Source organism: Leptopilina heterotoma, unplaced genomic scaffold (genome assembly GCF_015476425.1).
Source record: "Leptopilina heterotoma isolate Lh14 unplaced genomic scaffold, ASM1547642v1 Lhet_17, whole genome shotgun sequence".
Lineage (NCBI taxonomy): Eukaryota > Metazoa > Arthropoda > Insecta > Hymenoptera > Figitidae > Leptopilina > Leptopilina heterotoma.
The window spans coordinates 2048507-2064495 of NW_025110886.1; the positions used below are offsets into that span (position 1 = coordinate 2048507).

General features: G+C 43.2%; 1 protein-coding gene across 1 annotated transcript; it reads right to left on the reverse strand.

The window, feature by feature from the left end:
• Positions 1-14490: 14490 nt before the first annotated feature.
• On the reverse strand, positions 14491-15035 carry LOC122499602 (suppressor protein SRP40-like). The gene is made up of 2 exons (XM_043608050.1): positions 14817-15035; positions 14491-14679 (listed from the first exon to the last, which is right to left on the reverse strand). The coding sequence occupies exons 1-2, from the start codon at positions 15033-15035 to the stop codon at positions 14491-14493; spliced, it is 408 nt and encodes a 135-aa protein (XP_043463985.1).
• Positions 15036-15989: the final 954 nt, after the last annotated feature.

Consider the following 15989-nt stretch of genomic DNA (forward strand, 5'->3'; position numbering starts at 1 on the left):
GATGATGAGTCGAGGAGCGTATGCAATAACTCGAACGCCTAAAAAATAAAAAAAATTTAAATCATTATTATTATTATTATTATTATTATTATTATTATTATTATTATTATTATTTCTTTTTTTTTATTCACGGGGGAGAAGAGGAAATGCATTAACGCATGCCCAGGAAGATCCCACTTACCTGGGGTATGTCGGACTCGCACAAAATGCAAGGAAAAAAAAGAAACCTCACATACCTGCTTTTACGGCAGTCACAATACCGACTAAAACCTCTTCTTGATTCCCCTGGGTTTCGAACCTTCTATCCACCTACGGAACTACCTTTCGGCTTCAGACTTCGCAGATGGATGGTCCCATTTAGTCGCTGGCGCGACTCTTCCGTGCCGCTCTTCTTCTGGCCATTATTTTCTCCTTGTTCTTGACAGGGTTTTTTTAGCTTCCTCTAAGGCAGTCCTGAAGACCTTGCACCGACCTGATCCAGCGACGTGTTGGATTCTACTTCTACTTATTCTGCAGGACACAAAACCGATTTTAATCTGCCCTATCTTCTCCAGCCTGTTAGCGTCCTCTTGGGAGGTGACCACGACAGCGAGCTTAATACCTCGCTTATTTGGTCCGAGGACCGTCACCTTCCTGCTTCCTGCTGGCACCGTAGATAGTTTGTCCAGGGCTTCTTTGACATCCTCCTGTTCGGTAAGGGTGTCCATGTCGCGGATCTCCAGCACAGTCTGCCGATCCGCCATCTGAACCTTACCTAGATCGCCGATCACCTTTGTCACCTCCTCGGTGAACAACTTCCTGTTCGAAGACCCCCCAATTTTAATAAGGAGGTCTCCCTTTTTAGTGGGTACAGCTCCCACAACCCTTGTCTGGCTGGCCTCCAAGTCAGCCTCTTTTCGAACCTTCGCCAGCACCTCGGCAAAGGTAGTTCCTTCAGCCACTTTGACGACCATTGTGGCTCTTCCCTTCTTATCTGAAGTTGTCTTTGGTGCCGTTTTCATCTCCTTGCCTTTGGATCTTTTAGGAGGTCCCTCCTCCCTTTTCCTTTTTGGATCCTTCGCAAGCTCAGGATCACTTCTCTTTCGCTTCTGAGCATCCAAGACGACGTTTCTCAACACGATCGCGTTACAGCGATCTCGTCTAACTCTACGATCTTGTCTGGCCTCTTCCGACCAAGTCAATCCCTGGTAGAGACTCTCATCCTTTTTCGTAGCTGCTACGTGCTTCTCCTTGATCTCCTGTATGAGCGATTTCATGCTTTTGAGTCCGTCCTTGATTGTCATATTGACATTCTTCTGGACCTCGCTGGACTTCATCATCTTGTTAACCTCTTCCTCCATTGCTAGAATGCATGTTGCCTCTTCCTCCCGCAGCTTAATGCATTCATCCCGATCTTGGTTGCAGCTTGCAATGTCCTTTGCCGAGGCATTACTGAAGACAGAAATGCAGCTGGCTTGACTCGTCACGCTGCTCGTACTCCCTCGTCTCTCCGACCTGTCCACGATGATCTGTGGCACTACCAACGCGTTGTTGCCCTCCTGCATTCTTGGGTCACTGGCCACCGCCCTCACGCTCGAAAGCGCTTGACGATCGGAACCAGTGAGGGATTTAGCCGTAGAATTACCCCGCAGGTACTCTTCCTCGTTTTTACAATCGCTCATGATGGATGTTTCTTGTTTGCTGGTTTTGGTCCGCGTCGAGTATTTGATTTCCTCGATACCACCTATTTCTAGGAAGCTAACCTATCCGCCACCTGGCACGCGTCCGATAGAGGACCAGCAACCCCGCGCAAAAGAACAGGTTCTAATGCGCCCCGGGTAGAACAAAAGTTCCAACCGGGCACGGAATTATTATTATTATTATTATTATTTTTTTTTTTGTTTGTTTTACGAAGGAAGTTGGAAATCTGTTCATCAGATCCCTCGTGGCCCGTACCACGAGTTTTGCAGGGTTGAACATTGAGCCGCGTGTAGCATAGGCTAAACTAAGTTTAGCTTAGGCTCTATCGACCTACTAAAACCAACTCCCTATTTCCAGGACTCTATTTCCACTTGCGGAACTACCTTAATGGCTTTACTTCGCAAGTGGAAGTCCTCTCTCTTACTCCTCTCTGTCCATTATCAAAAAACAATCTTTTCATTAACCACCGGGGGGGAGTCGCGGGAGTGGGAGGAGGAACGAGAATTAGTTCCTCCTCCCCCTCCCGCGAATCGACCCCAGTGATTACTCCAGGTCAACCTCTTCTTCCGTCCACATCTTTTGTCTTCATCACCGATGTAATGAAGAACTCGATGTGACGCCAAGAGTCCGCGCTTTGGAGCATAGTTGAGACCATGTCATCAGCGGTGAATTGAGTTTTCACCGCGTCAAACATGGCCCGTCTTAGCTCACTCCATTGCCCGCAGGAGAAGAGAGTGTGTTCCGCGTCGTCTATTTCAGCGCCGCAATACACACATTTCGCCTCTTCTCTGATCTTAAATCTATGAAGGTACTGACCGAAGCAGCCGTGACCAGTCATCGCTTGCGTAAGGTAATAGCCAACCTCGCCGTGCTTTCTTTCTAACCAGGTGGCGAGGTGGGGAATCAGGCGGTATGTCCACCTTCCTTTGGATTCCCCATCCCATCTTGCCTGCCAACTATCGACTAGTCTGATTCTTGCCGATTTGCGGATAGCCATCTTTAGGCTACCGCCGCTCTGTTGTTCCTGCGAGACAACTCGTTCTTTATTGAGCTGAAAGACTTCCTGTCTTTCTCTTGCCAACAAATCTGTTGGCGGTGTACTCGCAAGAACTAGAGCAGCGCAATCAGACACCGTCCTGTAGGCTGAGATTACTCTCCGTGCGCTCCCTGTCTGCACAGAGAGCAACCTGTCCAAGATGGCGTGGGTCTTAAGGGCATCAGCCCATACAGGGGCAGCATAAAGCTGCTTTGCTAGACCCACGGTCGCCACCAAGCGCCGCTTCTTTTCCCTGGGACCACCGATGTTGGGCATTAACCTAGATAGGTTACCCATACATTCGGCGGCCTTGAGTGCTGTGATGTTCACCTGAGGACCGAAGCTTAACCTTCGGTCCAACGTCACTCCCAGGTACTTAAGTTGATTTCCCCATGAGACTTCAGTTCCTCCTATTTTCACCTTCGGGGCTTAAAAAACTCGCCGGACCGTAACAAGCAGAGCCTCGGTCTTCTCTAAGGCCATTTGCAGGCCATGACGAGACAACCAACGCTCTACTCGCCGCAGACCTTCATCGAGTTTTATCTCGAGGACTTTGGTTTCCTGCGATCTACACACCAGAAGTACGTCATCCGCAAAGGCTTTCAGGATCGTGTCTTCGGGCAGCTCCATTCTCAGGAGATCGTCGTACATGACGTTCCATATGAATGGACCCACCTTAGACCCCTGTGGTGCCCCGCAGGTCATCTCTTCCTTGAGATGGAACACATTGCCTTCGTACACGACCCATCTGTCACTGAGATAGTTGTCTATCATTCGCAACAGACAAGTCGGCACTCCTTTGCGTCTCATCGACTCAATGCAGATGTCCCATCTCGCGGAATTGAACGCATTCCGGATATCGATGGAAACAAGAGCACAGAAACCCTTCTTCTTCCCCTGATTGACCTCCTTTGCCAGTTTCACAACAGAGAGTATTGCATCAACTGTTGACCGGCCTTTCCGGAAGCCAAACTGGTTCTCTGATAGACTATTTTCGCCTACCAGGATTCTCTGAAGTCTTTCTAGAACCATCCACTCTAGAAGTTTGCCCATCGTGTCCAATAAACAAATTGGTCTGAACGATGAGACTTTATCCAGAGGTTTATCGCCTTTCCTAAGGAGGACCAACTTTTGCACTTTCCAGTCACTGAGGAACTCTCCGGCTTTTAAACACGCATTAAAGACGTTGAGAAGCAACTCTGGGTATACCGCGACGACCTCTTTTAGGATCTCGCTTGGTATTCCATCCCTGCCTGGCGCCTTGCCATTTTTCAACGCCCTTGCCGCCTTTTTTAGTTCTTCAAGCGTGAAGAGCTCCTCCATCTGTACTACGCAAGTATAGTCCTCTCTGGGGCTCGGTTCCACATGGGGAAACAGCGCTCTTATGATTTTTTGGACCCAGATCGGATTGCCTAGACCCGGGGTTTTTTGTCTTGAAACTAATTTCTTAGTAACAATTTTAAACGCCAAACCCCATGGATCATTCTCGGTCTTCCCGATTAGGTCCTTCCAGCAGTTTCGTTGGCTACTCCTTATAGCCCGCTTGAAGATTCGCCTGGCTTTATGCCAATCTTCTTGCAGCGTGAGGTCTCCCTTCGAGTGGGTATATTTCCTCCTCGCTGCATTGCATTCTCTCCTTAAGCGGGCTAATTCATCGCTCCACCAGTACGGAGCACCCTTCCTAGCTTTTGTTTGGCGCCGGCGCCGGCGCTGCCTCGCCTCTCGCGCTATACCCTTTGCAGAAGTTGGCTCCTTCTGCCAGCTGGACCTCTTGATGAGGCGAGCTTCGGCCAGGGTCTTTACCAACTTCTCCCTATCTAGTTTCCTGAGGTTCCAGGAGGGTTTCTTTTTGCCCTTTTGTGGACGATTGCACCCTCCCGGCTCTTCCTCGGAGACTGAAAACTCTATGTACTGGTGGTCGCTCATGGTCACCTGATCCAATACCTTCCAATTTCTGATTCTGCGGGCCAGGCGGGGAGATGCAAATGTCAGGTCAAGAATTGACCCTGACGCTCCCCGTCTAAAAGTGAGCTCTTTTCCCCGGTTCATCACCACCAGGTCATTCGCCGAGACCATATCGGTAATCAAGATTCCTCTCCTGTCCTGACGGGTCTCTCCCCACTCTGGGGACTTACTATTGAAATCCCCCGCAATGAGGACATTCCCGCCGAAAGCTCTTATGCTTTCTTCAAGAGAGCGAATCTCGGCATCGAATTTCCTAAGGGGGTCGTTTGGGGAGAAGTAGCAGCTGTAGATTCGAACACCCGCCACCTCTACCCAAACAAAGCCCTTATCTGTCTCCAAGAAATCGCTGACAGCGATGTCCGGGTTGCACACTTGTATTCCGGACCTTCCCGATGCGTCCTGGAACCAGACAGAGAATTCTGGCTTTCTACACTGCTCGCTGAAGATCAGTATATCAGCCTTCCTCTGCCTTGCTGTCTGCATCAGGAGGTCCAGCGCGACTCTCCCTCTTCCGAGGTTAACCTGGAGAACCCCGAACTTTGGTTTTTAATCCTGACAGGATTCCCCAATAAACTGGGCAAGCCCTGCTTCCCGGAAGGTGGTTTATCTGCTTGGACCCCTTGTCGGAGCAAGTCATGCAACGAGCAGAGCCCTTACACGACTTGCCTTTGTGGTCCGAACCACCACACTTCCAGCAAGCATTTCTTCTGTCCGGGCCACTGCAGCCCCGTGCCAGGTGGCCGTAGCAAAGGCATCTAAAACACCGGTCTACCTCCACTCTGGCTCGGATTCTGCAGTTAACCCAGCCAATCTTTATCCGTCTGGTCTTTAGCAACGACTCCGCGTCCGCATCTGGCAGACGCAGAATTGCCATCTGCGTGCCGCCGTACCGAGCAACCAGCTGGCAAGGCACTTCCAAATCGGGCTTGCCCAGATCACTCCGTACTGCCTTTTGTACTCCTGTCACGACCACGGTCTCATCGAGGTCAATGATTTCTATTGCCCTCGTCGAGACCACGGTCTCGACCTTAGCCTGACCTTGAAGGACGGTTGTCAGCTCACCGCTGAACTTCGCAAGATCCTGCCCTTTCCTAAGAACCAAGAGAACTTCATTCTTCCTGGATCTACGGACCGACAGAATCTCAACATTGTTTTCAGCAGGATTGACCCCCGCGAACATGTCATCCATGATTTTATTATAATCTTGGCCTTCCTTTGCACATATTTTTATTGCGTCGGTCTCCCTTCTATTTCTTTTCTTTCCGGGTTTTTTTAGCTCTCCGTTTGGGTCGTCCTTAGGTTTTCCCTTCTTTTTCTTTCCCTTACCTTTCTTTTTAACCTCATTCCAGGGTTCCCCATTCTCGGTAGTAATCGTCCGAGTCTCGTCAACAGAAGCCTCTTCAGCAGTCTGTTGGGGAGACTCGGATCCCTTTTCCTTCTTCGACATCCTATCAGTGGGCGTCGTTGAGGCCCCCCTCTTCTTTCTATTTGGAGTGGGAGTCTTCTGAGAGTTCTCCTTAGGTCTTTGAACTAACCTTCTTGCCTTAGCGACAGGGGGATAAGCCTCTAGATGTTTAAGAAACTCTCCCCCCTCTTCCTTCAGGTCGTTTGCAATAGCGAAGAGGCTTTCACCATAATGGAAAGCCTCCACGGCACTATCTTTCACCGGTTTCGGGTTGTTTTTTAAAATCCCATCTTTCACTATTTTCAGAGCTTTTACCATTTCACCGGTAATTTCGCTCTGTTTCTCTATTAGTCGAAGCATGATCTTCCACCCCTCGACAAATGGCGACCCTGCTTCTTCCCTACTAGTGAAATCAGGTTTTGCTGTCGCCTTTATCTCCGGTTCACCTTGTTCTTTGTTGACCAAAGAACTTGCGTAATGTTGGCCCCCTCCAAAATCCGTGGGCCTTGCGTCGACCATCGGGGCTTTCACCCGATCGGAGTCGGCGGCAGGATTACCCCCTTTCGGGGTACCTGCTTGGAGGATAATGTTGCTAGCATCACACATTTCCATCTGCAAATCAAAATTTAGTTAAACGATATGGGTGTGATAATGAGCAGTGTACGTGTTTATGTGTCGTGTTATGTAAGTGGGTGTACCCATATCAGTGTGAGAAAGAAGTGTAATTATGTATATGTTGTTTGAGGAGCTTCGGAGGCCGGGATCAGCCGGACATCCCCTTACATACTTCGCGACCAGAAGAATAACGCGTTTATAGCGCATCCCACACTCATACTCAGGAAGAAGCCTCTCCGGAGGGTTCCCCTTTCACCTCACCAACATGAAAGGCGCCGTTTATAGGCTTAAACCTTTCAGATTCATACATCAGCTCCTGCTATCCCGCAAGCTGAATCCCCCCAATCTGCGTCTCGAGCGCATGACTTAACATGATCCGACGTGCCGGCAGAGATGGCCAGCGTGGATAACAGGAGTTGCCCATTCGTGGAAGATGCCGTTTATAGACTATGTCTTCCCAATCACTAAGACAAAACAGAACAAAAAATTTCATACTGAACCCACCGGTTCAGATTCTTCCTGCCCATTCAGAGGGATAATGTGTTTATAACAATACCCTCCATTAATACCATTTCCTAACATACTGATATCCAGATGGTCCCCACCTCAAAAGCTCTCCAAACTACCCTCCTCCTCCTCCAAACAAGTCAGCACACGTGCACACACCTATGTAAAATAATACACAAATGGGCGCAAATGAGCAGAGAAGATGGAGTCCCGGACTTGGGACCGGTTCAAAGCGGAGTTATTATTATTGTTATTATTATTATTATTATTATTATTATTATTATTATTATTATTATTATTATTATTATTATTATTATTATTATTATTATTATTATTATTATTATTATTATTATTATTATTATTATTATTATTATTATTATTATTATTATTATTATTATTATTATTATTATTATTATTATAATAATAATTATTATTATTATTATTATTATTATTATTATTATTATTATTATTATTATTATTATTATTATTATTTTTTTTTTTTTTTTTTTTTGCTTAGGGACTTTTGGGAAATCTGCCTACAGATACCTTGGATTCCGCACTCCAAGGTTATGTGGGGTTGGTAAAATAAGAAAAAAAAAAGGGAATATAAAAAAAAAAAAAAAAAAAGAAATGTTATAAGAAATTTAATTAACTGGCGACCTACTACCAGCCCGACCCACTAAAACCCGTAACCCTTCTTTTGGAGCCCTTTACCCTCCCTCGGAACTGTCGTAAGACTTTAGCCTTCGAGGGAGGCGCTCCAACTCTAACGCTGCTGCGACTTTGTTCTGTGTCTGCGGTTCTCCTGCGTCAATAGTTAAAAAATTTAAAACTATTTCAATATAAAAGCGGAATTAAAAGGACAACAACAATAAAAAACAAAATTTTTTAAGAAGTTTAAAAAGTCAAAAGATAAAATTATAAACGGATAAATAAAAAAAAGAAAAAATAAACGCGTATAAAATATTGAAAACAAAACTGTACAAACATGAATAAAAAAACACACACAATTAAAAAATGTATACGGACAAGTAAATCACAAAATAAATTAATAAAAAACAAATAAACAAATTAAAAGCTGTTTAAATTACGCTTTTTGGCGGCCGTCGAGATCCTTCCTCGACATAACCGAGATTATGAAGTTCTCGACTTTCCGCCAATTATCTGCTGACTGGGTCATCAGCGATACCATGTTCTCCGGTGTAACTTGACTGTTTACACCTTCGAACATGGCCCGCCTCTCCAAGTCCCATTTCTTGCATGAGAAGAGGGTGTGCTCCGCGTTATCCTCAGGGAACTGGCAATATGCACACACCTCGTCCTCGCGTAATTTAAAGCGACACAGGTACGAGTTAAAACACCCGTGACCTGTGAGCGCCTGAGTCAAATAATAGGAGACTTCTCCATGTTTTCGGTTTATCCAGGTGGTGAGTGTTGGAATCAGACGATAGGTCCATCTACCCTTTTCCTCCCTATCCCATCTGTCCTGCCATGTCTCGATAAGTCTGTTTCTCGCGTATTTGCGGATGTAGTCCTTGCTAGGTCTTTTCTCTTCTGGGTACTCGGGATTATTTCTTCTTTTAAAAAGAAGAAATACTTCCTCCCTTTCCCTTGCCATAAGATCTGCCGGCGGGACACTTGCAAGGACTTGCACAGCGCTCGTCGAGACCGTCTTATACGCAGAAACGATACGGGTAGTAACACATCTCTGCGCAGACAGCATATTATCGCAAATGGTTTTGCTTCTTGTTTTAAGTGAGGGAGCCCACGCTGCTGCTGCGTAAAACAGCTTAGCGTGGGCAACACTAACCACCAGTCTCCTTTTCCTTTCACGTGGTCCGCGAACGTTTGGCATAAGTCGTGCCAAGTCTGACGCACACTTTATCGCCTTATTCAAGGCCGTCGCTATATGGTAATGGAAGTTTAACCTTCCATCGAGCTCCACTCCTAAATACTTAATATGTTTACTCCACTTGACCTCGAATTCGTCTATCACGATTCGTGGGAAACTATAACCACGTCTGTCTGTGACGAGCAGAGCTTCGGTTTTTTCCAAGGCCATTTGAAGACCTCTGGCATCCAACCAGCTTTTAACTCGCCGCAGACATTCGTTCACCAATGTCCCAAGGGCTTCCTCGCTTTCGGCTGAGCACACGACCAACGCATCGTCCGCAAAGCCGATGATGACCGCGCCTTCAGGTAGACCCATTCGCAGGAAGTTATCATAGGATACATTCCACACGAATGGTCCCACCCTCGAGCCTTGGGGGGCACCACTTTGCATCTCTTCCTTCAGAGTCCAGTTGTCCCCCTCATAGATTACCCACCTGTCGCTAAGATAATCATTCATTATCCGCAACAAGTAGGGCGGTATTCTCTTCTCCATCATCGACTGGATGAGATCTTTCCATCGTGCGGAGTTAAACGCGTTACGTATGTCAATAGCCACCAATGCGCAGAAGCCCTTCTTCTTCTTTGGTCCCAATTTGTTTTTTCCCGCTTTGGCTATGTCCACAACTGCCTGAATGGCATCAACCGTGGACCTGCCTTTGCGGAAACCAAATTGGTAATCGGATAGACTATTCTCTCCGGTCAAATGGGTTTGCATTCTCTGCAGAACCATATCCTCTAGAAGTTTACCCATCGTATCTAACAGGCAAATAGGCCTGTACGACGAGACTTTATCCAGAGGTTTTTCGCCTTTTCTTAGGAGGACTAGCCTTTGCCGCTTCCAGTCGCGGAAGAACTCTCCTTTCTCAAGGCAAAGATTGAAACATCGGAGCAGAATCTGGGGTGAAGTGTCGATAACCAATTTTAGGATCTCGTTACTTATCCCATCGATTCCAGGCGCCTTGCCTGTTTTCAATCTTCTACCTGCATTTCTCAATTCTGTAAGAGTGAAGAGTTCCTCCTCACCGACTTCGCAGGTACTCCAGTCCTTCCTAACCCACGGTTCTGCAGGAGGAAATAGAGCTTTTATAATCCTTCTGACCCAATCGGGATTGTCCAGGCCGGGGGTCTTTTGCCTCGTTCCTAATTTCTTAGTAACGATTTTAAAAGCCAGACCCCATGGGTCCTTCTCGACATCATCAATTAGGTCTTTCCAGCAACGGCGTTGTGACGCTTGAATCTCTTTTTTCAGGCTTTTCTTGGCCTCCTTAAATACTTCCTTTAGCAAAGGATCTCCCTTAGAACGGGTATAATTCCTTCTAGCTTTGAAGCACGCTTTCCGCAAGGAGGCCAGAGCATCCGACCACCAGTGCACCGAGCTTTTTCGTGAAGCGGTACACCTGCGACGCGGCATAGATGCATCGCAGGCAGCGGTGATGGTTTTCCTCACCGCTCGTACCTCTGCATCCAGGGTATTTGGCCTCTGCACCCAACCCAATTCCTCAATGAGGCGGGATTCTTCCAGGGATCGGACAAATTTCTCCTTATCGATTTTCTTCACATTCCAGGAGAGGCGTTTTCGACACGGTGCTTCCTGTCTTCCACCATTTCCTGTGTCTCCCACTGAGACTGAAAACTCGATGTACTGGTGGTCACTTGCGGTATACTCCTCAGAGACTCGCCATTCGTTAATGCGTCTGAATAGAGGAGATGATGCAATCGTAAGATCAATGATCGATCCAATTGCACCCCTCCTAAACGTCCATGTCCTTCCCCGGTTCACAATCGTTAAATTGCTCCTGGAGACCATTTCTCCGATCACTCTGCCTCTTTTATCGAGCCTTGACTCGCCCCACTCCGGCGACTTAGCATTAAAATCCCCGGTGACGAGTACATCCAGCTTGGATTCTCTAAGGCTCGACTCGAGAAGGGATTTTGCGCGCTCGTTTCAATTGATATCCGTAACGCGTTCAATTCCGCGAAATGGGATATTTGTATGAAAGCAATGAGATGTAAAGGGGTACCAACGTATCTGTTGCGAATGATAGACAACTATCTTAGCGACAGATGGGTTGTCTACGAGAGCGATGCATGTCATATCAAAGAGAAAATGACATGCGGAGCTCCCCAAGGATCAAAGGTGGGGCCAACCATCTGGAACGTTATGTATGACGGTTTTCTGAGGTTGGACTTACCCGAAGATACGTCTATATCCGGGTTCGCGGACGACGTGCTTTTGATATGTTACGACGAGAATTTGAGACTGCTAAAAATAAAACTTGAAGATAGTCTGCGGCGAGCTGAATTTTGGTTATATCGGCATGGTCTGAAAATGGCTCTCGAGAAGACCGAAGCTCTACTCGTCACAGACAGGAGAGTTTATGAAGCCCCGAAGATTGAAATGGGAGGAACTGAAGTCGCATGGGGAAATAAGCTTAAGTACCTGGGAGTGTGGTTGGACAAACGTTTAAGTTTTGGCCAACATATTAACATCTCAACACTCAAAGCCACCGAATGCATGGGAAACCTCTCGAGGATGATGCCCAATATCGGTGGCCCCAGGGAAAATAAACGAAGACTGGTGGCGACTGTGGTTCAATCAAAGCAGCTTTATGCTGCCCCTGTATGGGCTTCAGCCCTTAAGATCCACAGCATCTCTGACAGACTTCTCTCGGCCCAGAGAGAGCCAGCAAGGAGAATAACGTCAGCCTTCAGAACGGTGTCTGATTGCGCTCTTCGGGTGCTTGCTAGATTACCGCCAATGGATTTGTTGGCGATGGAAAGGCAGGAGAATTTCCAGCTCTCCAAAGATCTAGTAGGCAACCCGGAGTGTAGAGAAAGACTCAAAGCTCTAATCCGCTTAGAGTCAAGAAAAAGACTCGTTCTGAGTTGGCAGGAGAGATGGGATGGGGAATTGAAAGGTAGATGGACTCATCGCCTAATTCCCCACCTCGCCACATGGTTGGAAAGACAACACGGTGAAGTAGGCTACTACCTTACACAAGCGATGTCGGGTCATGGTTGTTTCGGACAGTACTTCTATCGGTTTAAAATAAAAGCAGACGCGAAATGTGTGTACTGTAACGGTTCGGGTGACGACGAAGCAGAGCACACTGACGACGCGGAGCACACGCTTTTTTCCTGCGGGCACTGGCGTGAACTTAGGGAAGCCATGTTTTCGGCCGTGGGCACTGAAGTCACGGTCGAGAATATGGTTTCAATTATGTTGCAGAGCGCGGACTCATGGCGAGAAGTCGAGACTTTTGTCATCGAAGTCATGAGGAGGAAGGAGAACGACAGAAGGGCGAGATTACCCTGGAGAATTCCTGCTGCTCGGCGGGGCGCTCGCGGAGGACGGGGGAGACCTTAATTGGAACTCCTCCCTCTTCAGCTGGCGCCTTGTTAAGGACTTGGATCTGGAAGTAGGTAAGGAGACCTCCACTGGCGATGTAAGCTTGACAGCAGTTCCGCCAGGGGAGATATGTCTCAAAAGGGAGTGGTTTTTAGTGGGTCGGCCAGAACAAGAGCGGTCATCCCCACATAACCTAGGAGTACGGGCTCCAGGTATCTGACTTGGAAGTAGGCCTCCAAGGTTATTGCAGATTTTCCACTTCCCACGCAAAAAAAAAATTATTATTATTATTATTATTATTATTATTATTATTATTATTATTATTATTATTATTATTATTATAAAATGAATTACATGTGTAACGACAATGATTGGACGGACAATAAGATCATCGTTATTTTCATCATCGTTGTCATCGATGGTTGAGCCTTGACTATGATATTCATCATCATCTTCACTATCATAATATTCATCACCATCATCATCTTCACTATCAAATTCATCATCATCATCTTCACTTTCGAATTCATCGTCGCTATCAAAAATTAAAATTCTCTCCGCTCCATCGTTGCTATCATCATCAGCATCAAAATGTGTGTAGGAATTTGTCTTTTCCATTTTTTTTCTGTTATCTGCAAAAATAAGAAAAACCTGTAGATTTAATATATTCACAAAAGGTCAATGTTAATAAAAAATATTAAATTAAATTATAAAATAAAGTGGTCTGGAAATAAAGAGGAAACTTTAAATTTAAGAAAAAGAAGAAAGAAAAGCTGAGAACACACGAATTTGAAAAAAAGCTATTAATCACGCTAAAAAATAATTTTGAAAAAAGGGTTAAAGAACCTTATAAGAAAAGCGGAAATTGATTGAGAATAACTAAAATAAAGTGGACTGAAAATAAAGAGGAAACTTTAAATTAAGGAAAAAGAAGAAAGAAAAGCTGAGAACTATTCTTTTAAAACCTTGAAAGAAATTTCTAGAAATGTTGTAATCTGGAAAAAAAATTAAAAAATACGAAAAGAAAAAAAAACTAAATAAAGAACCTGAAGGAAATTTCTAAAAATGTTGAAATCTGGTAATAAAGAAAATTAAAAAGATGAAATAAAAAAAATCATTAAAATTTTTTTTAAAAACGTAATCTAGAAATAAACAAAATTAAAAAAAGAGTAACTAAATTTTTTTTTTTTAATCCTGAAAGAAATTTCTAAAATCGCTGTAGTCTGGAAATAAAGAGAAATTATAAATAAGAAAATGAAAAAAAAATTCCTAAAAACGTTGTAATCTGGAAATAAAAAAATAAATATGAAAAAAAATCCTTAAAAATTTTTTTAAAAACGTAATCTGGAAATAAACAAAATTAAAAAAAGAGTAACTGAAATTTCTTTTTAAATCCTGAAAGAAATTTCTAAAATCGCTGTAGTCTGGAATAAAGAGAAATTATAAATAAGAAAATGAAAAAAAAATTCCTAAAAACGTTGTAATCTGGAAATAAAAAAATAAAAATGAAAAAAAATCCTTAAAATTTTTTTTTTAAGAACGTAATCTGGAAATAAACAAAATTAAAAAAAGAGTAACTGAAATTTTTTTTTAAATCCTGAAAGAAATTTCTAAAATCGCTGTAGTCTGGAAATAAAGAAAAACAACAGAATTTTGCAGAGGAATCTATACTTACTTACTTTAATGATTCCTTTAAGAAATAGTAGAAATGAGCTATACTTCTATGTGCACCGACTTCTATAATCCAGTTCCTACTCTCTCTCTTACCCCTTCCTAATTACAACATAAACAAATTTGACTGGTAGGATATGCACATTTAATAAAAATATTGAAAATAAAATGAGATATTATTATTATTTAGGTAATAATTTTATGTCAATATTTGTTTATCACCACACTGCGGACTCGGCGCTTTGTGAGTGATAGGGACCTCTTTCGGTTGTTGTTACGACGATGACACAAACATCTACATGTTTTTTTCTTTTTTGATGATTTGGATGAGCTTTGTGATGACTCAGACGAGAATGACGATGATTCAGATTATGATGATGATAGTGATTCGGATGAGTCGGATAATGATTCGGATAAGTCGGATGATAATTCGGATGAGTCTGATGATGATTCGGATGAGTCTGATGATGATTCGGATGATATGATCATCTTACATGAGAATGATGGGTCATTCTCATTATTATATTCTTCTGAAACATCTTCCAGTATATCTGTCATCTATAAAAAAAACATTTCGAATAATAAATGTTATTTTTTCTTAATGCTCTTTAAATTAAATAAAATAAAATAATTTTTACTTTGATTTATCAAATATTTTTAATTTAAATTACTTGAAAATTATGATTTTATTTTACCTCACTGTCACTTATATTTATGACAAGAACATCTTCATCAGCACTACTGCTGTCTAAAATGACAGTAGATGATTCACTGTCATAAATGGTTATACAGTTATTTTTGACAAGAACATCTTCATCAGCACTACTGCTGTCTAAAACGACAGTGGATGATTCACTGTCATAAATGGTTATACAGTTATTTTTGCTGTCCGGTACAAAATTATTTTCTTTCATTTTCTGTATACCAATTTATGAACAAAATAAAAATAAGAAATTTTATATATTAAAAATTCAGGACGATTAATTCTATCACTACAATTTGAACTGTTAGAAGGCTGAGACAAGAATGAGTCCCACTCGCTTGTGAGCCACCTCATTCAGCAATCCCTACCATCACTGCATCCCCACCATTGTGATATATGTACCACGCTTGACAGACCTTAACTGAAACAAATTAAATTTTAATGAATCAACATCTACTGATGTTGATAATAAGAAAAAATATTAATAAGAAAAAAAGGTAATACAAATAAAAAAACACAAACAAGAAAAGTTACAAATTAAAAAATAAACATTATTATTATTATGCAAATGAAAAAATTGTTTAAAGACCGTGGTATGAAAAATAAGAAATTTTAGTACAAATCAAAATAAAAAGTTCGAGTGAAAAAAATCGTAGTACAAATGAAAAAAGAAATACAAACACAAAAGAAAAAGGTTCGATGAAAAAAGTAGTGAGGATTTAAATTCACAAAACGCCCCTATCGGATATTTTGGATACTATCCAATATGGCCGACGTCGTAGTGCTCATTGACGTGATATGTATACACACAAATTACAAACTAATTAAAAAAATACGGTTTATGAGTGTTTTACAATAAAATATACCATTTTATCAAATTTATCATTACTGATATATTGTAAATGTAATATGGAATTCGGGCCAAAAGTGCGTAAGTCGGTCAGCAATGGAATTTGTTGCGTTGTTGGATGCAGTTCTAAAAAGTCTTTAGATTCAAAATTAAGTTTTCACAAATTTCCAAAGCAAGGACAAACAAAAATAAAAAGAAAAAACCTATTTGGAAATTTTGAAGAAGTAGATAAATATACGGAATGGCTGAAAAGGTTGAAAAGTGTGAAGAATAAGAAATACATGTTCGTATGTTCGTTGCACTTCACTGCTGACG